A 12,309-nucleotide genomic window follows, 5' to 3' on the forward strand; every position below is an offset into this window, starting at 1 on the left:
CCATGGACACTGAACCAGGTACTAATTCCTACCTAGAGTGTAGGTCTCACCAGATCAGCATGAAGTGAAATACACAATAACTCTCACGTCACCATTGCACCAGTGAATTTCTCATAGTGTAAATGACATTTTCTTATGCTGAAATAAAAAGTTTTAATTTTATAAGCTCCTATTAGTTGATTTTTAGTCTCATGTACTTTTGGACAAGAGTCCTATTCAGACACCCCTTAAATGTGCTTAAAAGTTGGAGGATTATCTTTACTGTGTCCTTTGGAATTTGTAGGGTATCAGGTCTCATTTTGATATCCATGACACTTTTGGTGCAGTTTTTGTATGGTAGATGATAAAGAGCAGAGTTTTATTGTCTGCATGCTGACAACATTTTTTCATAATCAGCATATCTAAGACAGTATCTCAAGTGCCAACATACATATGAAATACAAATATGTGTGCAAAGTTACCCTAGTTACTCACAAGTACTTTCTGCTTACCAAGTGGACCACGTTGAGGTACCCAGGCATGTAGTAATATGAGTTCAAGCTCTGACCACTCAAGCTAAGTCATGGCAACCACTTGCATTACAATACATTTTCAATAGAACTTATAAGCTGGCTCAAGTACTGTAGATTTTGTGGTCATTTTCTTGGGTCCCAGACTCATTTTTCACAAAGGGAAATAATATTTGGAGTGTTCTATAATTCCAGCTTTGGGTTCCTTTTTAATGATTACATTTTTTGTCAACTGTAAATTTTTCTAAAAACTGCAAAGGAAGTGGGAAAAAAGAACACATATGCTATGGTCACTGTAAAATAAGACATCCCAGGTACTGTGGATGCTATAATGATAGATATGACTGAAAATTTACCATACACATACCAGCTGAATCACTCCTGGATATGCATACTTGTCAAAGTGAGTTCACTATGCTGAAGCACATATGCATGAGTTTGTGGTAATTGTTATTACTGCACTTCATATAACAGATGATTCAGGGAATGAGCTTTGATAACCACTAATATATGTAAATATACGGATAAAGAAAATATATGAATAAATAATGAAAGATAATCGATCAATGAATAAAATTATAGAAAAATTATATGTCTCAGTGGAGCTGATCTATTGGGAGCTCACCAAGGCCAGCTGGACTGTCACTGAAAAAGCATGGGATAAAACTGGACTATCTGAACATGGCGAACAATGAGGGCTGATGAGACACAAAGGACAATGGCACAGGGTTTTGATCCTACGTAATGTGCTGGCTTTGTGGGAGCCTAGCCAGTTTGGATGTTCACCTTCCTAGATATGGACGGAGGGGGAAGGACCTAGGACTTACCACAGGGCAGAAAACCCTGACTGCTCTTTGGACTGGAGAGGGAGGGGGAAAGGAGTGGGGGGAGGGGGAGAAGGGTGGGAGGAGGGGGAGGGAAATGGGAGGCTGGGAGGAGGTGGAAACTTGTTTTTTCCCCATTTCTCAATTAAAAAAAAAACAAAAAACAAAACAAAAAAATTATATGTCTCAAGAAAATTGTTGCAACTATGGATTATTAAGCCAAAGAAATAGACAACTCTCCAAAATACAAATAACACTCATCTTATCTCATAAATAGAATTTAGAAAAAAATATAAAAAGTGGATGAAAATTTTTGCAGAATTGAGAGGGTAAATATTTTAGATGGAGGGAGTATAACAGGGAAACAATAGGGTGTATACAAACACATTACTTATTTTATATAATTAGAATGTACCAAATAATAAGATTAATTTTGTACTTATGATATCCTATATCCAACTCTATTATATACCACAATATCTGTTCTCTTTCAAGTTTATGTCCTTTATTCATGCACTGCTATATTGATACATAAATTTGTATATACATATGTTCCTAAATACAAGGAGACCAATCCATAAAAGGTTATAATTCTATATATTTTCAAGCATATTGTCCATTGCTTACTGGACAATCAGTTTTTGTGTTTCTCTCTGGAGAAGTCCACCTCTCCCACTCCCTGCTTTCCTTAATGACTACAGATCTTTGATATTGTTGCCTTGTAGCTTTTCTTGTCCAGTTTTTCATGCCCATCGATATCTTCCATCTACCTCACACTGATTTGTACCATAATTATAAAAGTTTAAAGTAATCTATGTAGTGTGTCATTCTCTGTCCTACCAGCTCATCCATGGAAGTGTTCACACTTATGATACTCTACTATTAGAGAATAGAATATCAGAAAAATGTGCAGTAAAAATTGGGCAAATTGTTTAACTGTTTTGTTGCAAAGACACAAATTAAAAGACTTGAATTTTAATATAAGCTTATATTTATTCAAGAATCACAAAAATCACAGAAAAATAATGTTATATAGAATATAATCTCATTATATAAGCAACCATATGCCAAGAAATTAAATGTGCATCAAAATCTGAACTAGTTTGACATAGGTTGTTTTTGTCACACATTATCTTAACATACAGTCAAGAAAAGTTATTGCTCAATTTATTCCTCCTAGAAATACTTACTTATTCATAGTAATTAATTTTTGATTACTATGTTTACAACATTGATGCATAAATTCTGTTTACACTAAATATTTGATGATAATAAAATTCAAATCTGGATACAATGTTTCTAAATTCATAAGAACTGTGTAGCTGTCTAAGTATTGACTAAGATTTGAAAATTAATTGAAAGATGTGAGTCTGTGAAATAAGTTGGGTAATGCATGAAGATCAGTACAATGAATTAATGTGAGGTACACTAACAAGTTTCATGAAATGTACGCATTACATGCATTTTTGATGCTTTCTAAGACTTGAATTTGTTTTAAAGTCCTTGCCACATTCTTGACATTTGTATGGTTTCTCACCAGTATGAATTCTTTGATGGTTATGAAGAACTGAGGCCCTGGCAAAAGACTTGCCACATTCTTGACATCTGTAAGGTTTCTCACCAGAATGAATTCTTTGATGATATAGAAGCATCGAGGGCCAGGTAAAGGACTTTCCACATGGTTGACACTTGTAAGGTTTTTCACTAGTATGAATTCTGTTATGAATATGAAGATCGGAGACCTGGGTAAAGGACTTGCCTCATTCTTGACATCTATAAGGTTACTCACCAGTATGGGTTCTGTGATGTTTCTGAAGATCTGAGGCCCTGGCAAACGACTTGCCACATTCTTTACATCGGTAAGGTTTCTCACCAGTATGAATTTTTTGATGAGATAGAAGAGTTGAGATCTGGGTAAAGAACTTGCCACATTCTTGACATCTGTAAGGTTTCTCACCAGTATGGGTTCTGTGATGTTTCTGAAGATCTGAGGCAGAGGTAAAGGACTTGCCACATTCTTGACATCTGTAAGGTTTCTCACCAGTATGAATTCTGTGATGAATATGAAGATTTGAGACCCGGGTAAAGGACTTGCCACATTCTTGACATCTGTAAGGTTTCTCACCAGTATGAATTCTGTGATGAATATGAAGATTTGAGACCCGGGTAAAGGACTTGCCACATTCTTGACATCTGTAAGGTTTCTCACCAGTATGGGTTCTGTGATGTTTCTGAAGATCTGAGGCCCTGGCAAAAGACTTGCCACATTCTTTACATCTGTAAGGTTTCTCACCAGTATGGATTCTTTGATGAGATAGAAGAGTTGAGATCTGGGTAAAGGACTTGCCACATTCTTGACATCTGTAAGGTTTCTCACCAGTATGGGTTCTGTGATGTTTCTGAAGATCTGAGGCAGAGGTAAAGGACTTGCCACATTCTTGACATCTGTAAGGTTTCTCACCAGTATGAATTCTGTGATGAATATGAAGATTTGAGACCCGGGTAAAGGACTTGCCACATTCTTGACATCTGTAAGGTTTCTCACCAGTATGAATTCTGTGATGAATATGAAGATTTGAGACCCGGGTAAAGGACTTGCCACATTCTTGACATCTGTAAGGTTTCTCACCAGTATGAATTCTTTGATGAGATAGAAGAGTTGAGATCTGGGTAAAAGACTTTCCACATTCTTGACACTTGTAAGGTTTCTCACCAGTATGGGTTCTGTGATGTTTCTGAAGATCTGAGGCCCTAGTAAAGGACTTGCCACATTCTTGACATCTGTAAGGTTTCTCACCAGTATGAATTCTTTGATGAGATAGAAGAGTTGAGATCTGGGTAAAAGACTTTCCACATTCTTGACACTTGTAAGGTTTCTCACCAGTATGGGTTCCGTGATGTTTCTGAAGATCTGAGGCCCTGGCAAAAGACTTGCCACATTCTTTACATCTGTAAGGTTTCTCACCAGTATGAATTCTTTGATGAGATAGAAGTGTTGAGATATGGGTAAAAAACTTTCCACATTCTTGACACTTGTAAGGTTTTTCACCAGTATGAATTCTGTTATGAAAATGAAGATTTGAGACCCGGGTAAAGGACTTGCCACATATTTGACATCTGTAAGGTTTCTCACCAGTATGTGTTCTCTGGTGAGATTGAAAGTTTGTGTGACAGATAAATGACTTGCCACAATCTTTACATTTGTATGCCTTCTCTTTGGAATTAATTCTCTTATTCATAGTGGAGCATGCATATCTGTTGAAGCACTTTCCACATTCTATATAATTGTTTTGTCTCTCTTCATTTTGATTGTTGATATAATGCCTCCCTTGTTTCTGGTCATGCTGAAACAAAAAGAAGTTGTGTTACAACCAAAATCATCCTTACAATTATCATGTATGTATTGGCTCTTAGAAAAAACAGACTTCTTCTATGAACTTATATAATGAGAAAAGACATATGGTGATTTCATTTTTGGGAATTTGTCACTTTAAGAAGAGGATTCTAGAAATTATTCATTAGAGTTCCTAGGAAAGGCTTTAATAAGATCAGTAAATGTTTAACGTTTCTCATGACTGAAAATTCTTTGATATATTTTCAGTCTCAATTGATTGAGAAAAACTTCTCATGTTTATCTCACGAATATCTTGTAACAAAATGTCATTTTGTTGAGAAAATTCTGGAGAATGTTTAATAGAATACACGTCATTCAATTTTCAGATTTTTCAATATTCTTTGTACAAAAAATGTTTTTTAAAATTTATTTGTATTTTTTTTACTGAAGAAATTGCTTCTGAAATTGTAAGTTATCTAATGTGAAATCTTTCCAGATAAGGTAGAAATTACTGACCTTTATTTCTAGGACTACCCAGGATGGCTGATGAATAGAGATTATTTCAATCACGACATAAACCATTCTCTTTTCTTTCTTCACCGAATATTGAAATCATCCCTAAATGGAAGGTTTTAAAGTCACTACTTACAGCTATTCCTGACACGAACTTGTGGATACAATCTTGTCTATTCTTTTGTGTTTGATGAGAATGTAAAACTGGAAGAAAGAAAAATATATAATTATCTGAATTAGTATACTTAGGTGAATGTTTTCAGTTATAGAAGTGACACAATTATATATATATGTAGACATATATGCAAGATGGCATATTATATAAAATAAACTTCAATTCATTTGTTCTAATGAAATAAACTTCTTAATGTAAATGGATAGAATATCTTTTATAACATATATTAAATACATTATAAAAATGAAAGGATTGAGTTTATGTTATCTTAGAGGTTCCAATCACAATTTTAGAATACTAAATGAGATTATGGCAGTTTGAGTGAAATGACCCCATATAATCAGATATCTGAATACATAGTCTAATGTTGGTGAATATTTATGGGTAAGATAAAGAGGTATCAACTTATTGGAACACCTATGTCCTTGGACACTGGTTTTGAGAATTTTGTAGCCTTCTAATAACAACAGTGAGCTATCTACTTTCTGTTGTGATTCTAGATGGGATCTCTCACTGCTGCTCTAGTCCCTTGCCAACTGCTTCCTCTGATTCATTGTCATGGATCTTTCTTCTATATATTGCCTTTATCTTGGAGTTTTATCACAGAAATAAATAATAAGTAACTAATACAACGACTATAACCCAAATGCAATAAAAGTACACTCATAAAATTGCATTATCTTAATGGATTTAACTCATATCCACAATCCCTTGAAATGAAATAATTGAGTAATATTAAGAAATTAGAACAGGGTAGTCTATATCTAAATTAAGGGAGCCATTTTAGGGTTGGCAAGTGACTTGACTCTAGAGGCGTTCCCGGGTATGCATGGAGATACCCTTAGCTAGTTTCTTGGGCAGCTGAGGAGAGGGAACCTGAAATGTCCCGATCCTATAGCCATACTGATAAATATCTTGCATATCACCATAGACCCTTCATCCGGAGATTGATGGAGATAGAGACAGAGACCCACAATGGAGCACCAGACTGAGTTCCCAAGGTCCAAATGAGGAACACTAGGAGGGAGAATATGAGCAAGGAATTCAGGACCTCGAGGGGTGCACCAACCCACTGAGATGGTGGGGCTGATCTAATGGGAGCTCACCATGACAGGCTGAACTGGGACTGATGGAGCATGTGTTCAAACCGGACTCTCTGAACGTGGCAGACAATGAGGGCTGACTGAGAAGGCAAAGACAATGGCACTGGGTTTTGATCCTACTGCATGTATTGACTTTATGGGAGCCTAGTCTGTTTGGATGCACACCTTCCTAGACCTGGATGGAGGGGGGAGGACCTTGGACTTTCCAAGGGCAGGGAACCCTGACTGCTCTTTGGACTGGAGAGGAAGGGGGAAGGATGATGGGCGGAGGGGGAGGGAAATGGGATGTGGGGAAGAAGTGGAAATTTTTAATAAAAAATTAAATTTGACAACACATACACAAAATATTAGTCAGAATATTAATTAATAAGGAAAGAACAAAAGATGAACTGGAAACTGTTACTACTACCTGGTCTACAGACAATCATGTATACCCCAAGGAAGAGATCCATAAAATATCAGACATCGGGAACTCACCAAGGCCAGCTGGCCTGGGTCTGAAAAAGCATGGGACAAATCCGGACTAGCTGAACATAGAGGACAATGAGGAATACTGAGAACTCAAGAACAATCGCAGCGGGTTTTTGATCCTACTGCACGTACTGGCTTTGGGGGAGCCTAGGCAGTTTGGATGCTCACCTTAGGAGACCTGGATAGAGGTGGGCGGTCCTTGGGCTTCCCACAGGTCAGGGAACCCTTATTGCTCTTAGAGCAGATGAGGGAGGGTGACTTGATTGGGGGAGGGGGAGGGAAATGGGAGGCGGTTGCGGGGAGGAGGCAAAAATCCTTAATAAATAAATAAATTAAAAAAATAAAAATAAAATAAAATATCAGACATCAAGGAAATTCACTAGGACTGATATTTTTTATCAGAGATACATTTTTTTTCTTTTTCTTATACAGAAAATAGATGCTTACATAAAATATATTCTGACTACTTTTCATCCTTCAAGTGCTCTGAGATCATCCGCATCTTTACGTATGTCTGAATTTACCCAATTTTAGTCACTTCTTTGAAAACAAATAGGCACCTAAAAAATAACAATAAAATAATATATCCAGAATAAAAGAAATCAGATAGAATCAGAGAAGAATGGAACATAAAGAAAAAGCACAATAAGTATTTGTAGAGAGAAAGACACACATTTGTACCACCCAAATTGCATAAAACAAAGAAAACAAAACTTTTGAAGGTGTAATGTACATAAAGATATTGTAAGGTCATAAATAAAAATAAATACATGTGCTCCCAAGGTCCAAATGAGGACAAAAGCAGGGAGAACATGAGCAAGGAAGTCAGGACCTCGAGGGGTGCACCCACCCACTGAGACAGTGGGGCTGATCCATTGGGAGCTCACCAAAGCCAGCTGGACAGGGTCTGAAAATGCATGGGATGAAACCGGACTCTCTGAACACAAGGGAGAATGAGGGCTAATGAGAAGCCAAAGACAATGGCACTGGGTTTTGATTCTACTGCATGAACTGGCTTTGTGGGAACCTAGTCTGTTTGGATGTTAACCTTCCTAGACCTGGCTGGAGGGGGGAGGACCTTGGACTTCCCACAGGTCTGCGAACCCTGACTGCTCTTTGGACTGGAGAGGGAGGGGAAAGGAATGGGAGGAGGGGGAGAGAAGCGGGAAAAAGAGGGAGGAGTGGGAAGAGGGGGAGGGAAATTGGAGGCGGGGAGGAGGCAGAAAGTTTTTCAATTAAAAAAATACATTGCAAAACTTAACATTATGGGGAGAAAAGAATGCACAAAAATTCCATTGAGTTGTGTGGTGATATATTTCAAGTGCTGGTTATGGGGAATTCCTCTAAGTGTTACTTTTATCCCCACTGAGAATCTCTTGGAGAAAACTATTTTTTCTTTGGGGACTTATGGTCTGTTCGAAATAGCTTAGGTAAGATTAGGATTAAATGCTCTTATTTTTCAAGTGCATTTTTCTAGATTCTTTTACAAAATGAATGTAATAAATGAGTGGACATAAGTTAGTATCTACAATCTGATTTTTTGATCAATATGTCTGTCTTTCAGACATACCATTATTTACAAAACCTAATTATTATAAAAATGTCAAAGAATTATAACTCTGAATGGTATATTGTTTATAGTTTTATTTTTCATGGTTGTTTAAGCTATTGTGAGGTTTTTGCTTATTTGTATCTATATGAGACTGAAAACTGTGGTTTTGAGATCTGAGAAGAATTGTGTTAGAATTTTGATAGGGTTTTCACTGAATCAGTATATTACTATATTAATTGACCAATCCTTGAGCATATGTATTTTTCCATCTTACAATATCTTTTTCAATTCATATCTTCAGTGTCTAAAAGTTTTTATAAAGGTCTTTCACTGTTTTAGTTCAAATTACCCAAAACTATTTTTTGAGGTTATTGTGACAGGCATCATTTTCCTGAATTCTATTTAAGTCTTTTCTCATTTGTATGTAGGAAAGTTACTCAGTTTTGTTAGTTAATTTGGCAATCCTTATACTTCGTGAAGGTGTTACTAAGTTGTACAAGTTTCTTCATAGAGTTCTTACAGTCCTTTATATATAAAAACATAGCATCTGCATATAACATTATTTTGATTTGTTCCTTTGATATGAATCAATTCTAGATCTTCTTCATTTGAGTTTTTGTTTAAGCTAAGATTTCAAGTACTGTATTGAATACATATAGAGAGATTGAATACTCTTGCATTGTTCACTATTTTAGTGGAGAGGCTTTGAATTCTCTCCATTTAGTTTGATGTGGGCTATACACTTTCTGTGAATTGCATTTTTTAAGCAGAGGTATATTTCTTGTATCCCTAATATCTCCAAGACTTCTATCAAGAAGGGCTGTTAATATTGTCGAAGGCTTTTCTTCATCTAATAAGATGAACGTCTGGAATTTGACTTTAAGGTTGTACAAGTGGTAGATTACATTTATTGACTTTGAATTTTTCATCTCTCCCTACATGTCTTGACGTAAAGCCTAGGATAGATTATCTTTTTGATATGTTATTGGATATATGTAGCAAATATTTCTTTGGAGACTTTCGTAGATAAGTTCATAATGAAATTTGCATGTATTTTACTTACATTTTGGGTGTATATGTGGTTTAGATATCAAGGTAGCTATCCTCATAAAAAATTTCCACAGTGTTCTGCTGTTTTTATTTTGTAGAATAATTTGAGGAGTATTCATGCTAATTCAAGAAGCATTATTAAAAAATAGAAGGTACCACCTACTACATTATTCTGCTTGCTATTAAAATTATTTTTAATGTCCTATTGATTTACCCACAGACTGTTGCATCTCTAAGCCTTCATTCCCAAATTCTGGCAGAATTTTACAACTAAAGGTGACTCATAGGTAGACATGGTCCAAACTACAAGAAAATATTTAATTTTAATGAGTATATTTATAACAGACTTATTCCATGGACTGTTCACAGCTCATTCAGCACAGAGTGATAATACATAACAAGGCAGGAAGTCATGAATGAGTATAAGAAAATAGTGCTTTCTGTACACAACATGAGAGTCACACATGTAAACTCAAGTAATTAGGATAATATGTATCAGACATGAGCAATCCCAAGTCAGATTTAAATCCTTCGGAGACAGTAAGAAGGGGCCTGGAGATCCATGCCTTGCTGAGAAGCTACTACTATCTTAAAGATGCTTGCAGAAAGGAAATAATGTTGATTTTAAGAATGTGCAACTTCTGATTGTTCAACCATATTGTAGGCCATGCTCAACACCCACAATTTTGTGGAGGTTTCCGGTTGAATTCTGAGAATGTAAAAAAAGAAGAGGAAAAAACCAAAGATGTCTGGAGGAAGTGGAACATGGGAAGACTGGAGAGTTGAATTTGGTCTAATGACATTGCAAGGTATTCTTAAATCACTAATAAAAGTATTAAAAGTAAAATACTGTAGACATATAAATTTGTTTCCCCAAAGAAATTACAATACAGATATAAAACACAAATGAAAACAAGTGCATATACAACATTAATGTGGATATTAACGTATAAATTTTGATATTCAGAGATTAGTAGGTGATTAAATTAGACTAATAACATGTATGACACTAAACAAGTCTTAATTTCTAAAGAATAGTTTGCAGAACTAGAAAAAGTTCCCTTTTTAGTTCTGCAGTATCTGACATAAATAATGAACTCTACAATCTTCTACAAAGAATACAACTATAAGATTTATATTTCCTGATTTTATGTGAGACTATACAACAGTGAAATCCATGTAATTCTGTCATGAGAGCAGACGAACAGACATGAACAGGTACAGAGCAATACTCCTTCAAACACTGTGAAACTTTTTAATGCTAATTTTCATTTCAATATTGCTCATTTGAGGGCCTGGTAATGTTCGAAGATATGGCAACACATCATTTTACTTCTGCTTTATAGATAAATTAATTATTCAAAGGAAATCTGAGGTCATTTTACTTATAAAGTAATTTGGAATAATTATTCAATGTGAATTTTTACATAATTTTAGGTAGAAATATTTGTGCATCTGTTACAGGGATTTGGAGACTTTTGTTCCCTAGATTGCACCCAAAATAACCACATAGAAACACTGCTTGGCCATTAGCTCTAGCCTCCTATTGGCTAACTCTCACATTTTGATTTAACCCATTATTATAAATCTGTGTTTACCACAAGGTCATGGCTTACTGAGAAAGATTTAGCATATCTGACCTGGGGTCTCCATGGTGGCTCTCTCACGCTGACTCTGATTTTCTCCTCCCAGAATTTACCTTCGCCTACCTATGTTCTGCCCTATCAGGCCAAGCAGGTTTTTTATTGATTAACCAATGAAAACATAATGGTTCTCCTACACCATGCATCCCCCTTCAGGGCAGAATTTCTCCATGCCCCAGGTTTCCCACGTGTGCCAATGCTTCATTATGATTACCTTGTTCATTGCCTTCTGCCTCTCGTATGTTCACATTCCAGGGCTCTTTGCTTTGCTCAAGAAAGCTGATCAGGTCTGGTTTTGACACTGAAAGACCTGCATATTGGAAGAGACCTATGACCATAACTTGGGATAACAATAAAACACATGGATTTTTCATAAACCACCATGCTGATTATATAAGATGGCCTATAATTTAAAATTCCAAATATGATTGTCTTATTGCTATCTTTAAATATTTTAACACACTCAAAAGCATTTTTGTTAATATTGTATACCTTGAGTTTCCTTGTAAATTACTACTGGATCAAATGCAAACACATTATGAATCATTAAGATCCAAATCAATATATAATCTATGATGCGTCTAAAAACTAAAATGTATTATGAAAGTTTAAATGATAAATATCATCTCCAGGAGTCAGGAATATATTGACAAGATAAATTTACACAAAACATTTTGATTTACATAATGAACTCCAAGATTTTTATTAAATTGGCAAATAAATGTGAGGCAGACAATTCAGACGTAGATGTAAAACATCGTTGTAGGATACAAATATGATAAAGAAGGAATCAGGAACAAAAAATGTCTCACCCACAGAGACCATGTTACTGTAGTTCTCCAACATGACTTCCCTGTACAAAGCCCTTTGTGCAAAGTCGAGGCTGTCCCACTCATCTGGAGAGAAATCAATTGCCACATCCTGGAATGTCAAGATTCCCTGTCATGAAAGGAAAGAGTTTATCAAATGCCCACGTAAATATTTCTTTACTTAGACTAAGGATACAAGAGTTCATCCCAAAATTTGATGTGTTCTTGCTTATCATTATTCTAAAAGACATACTCCAAATACAGTCTATACTAAAAATCTGTGTGTAGTTGAAGTATTAAACCAAGTAGGAAAAGTTAACCTTCAG

At 35.7% G+C, this 12,309-nt stretch overlaps 1 protein-coding gene across 1 annotated transcript; it reads right to left on the reverse strand.

The window, feature by feature from the left end:
• Positions 1-3,114: 3,114 nt before the first annotated feature.
• LOC142849830 (uncharacterized) lies at positions 3,115-12,020 on the reverse strand. Its single transcript, XM_075972562.1, has 4 exons — positions 11,987-12,020; positions 11,423-11,484; positions 8,034-8,050; positions 3,115-4,309 (listed from the first exon to the last, which is right to left on the reverse strand). The coding sequence occupies exons 1-4, from the start codon at positions 12,018-12,020 to the stop codon at positions 3,115-3,117; spliced, it is 1,308 nt and encodes a 435-aa protein (XP_075828677.1).
• Between the last annotated feature and the right edge of the window lie 289 nt (positions 12,021-12,309).

The sequence above is a fragment of the Microtus pennsylvanicus genome, chromosome 1, assembly GCF_037038515.1.
Source record: "Microtus pennsylvanicus isolate mMicPen1 chromosome 1, mMicPen1.hap1, whole genome shotgun sequence".
In the NCBI taxonomy this organism is placed as follows: Eukaryota; Metazoa; Chordata; class Mammalia; order Rodentia; family Cricetidae; genus Microtus; species Microtus pennsylvanicus.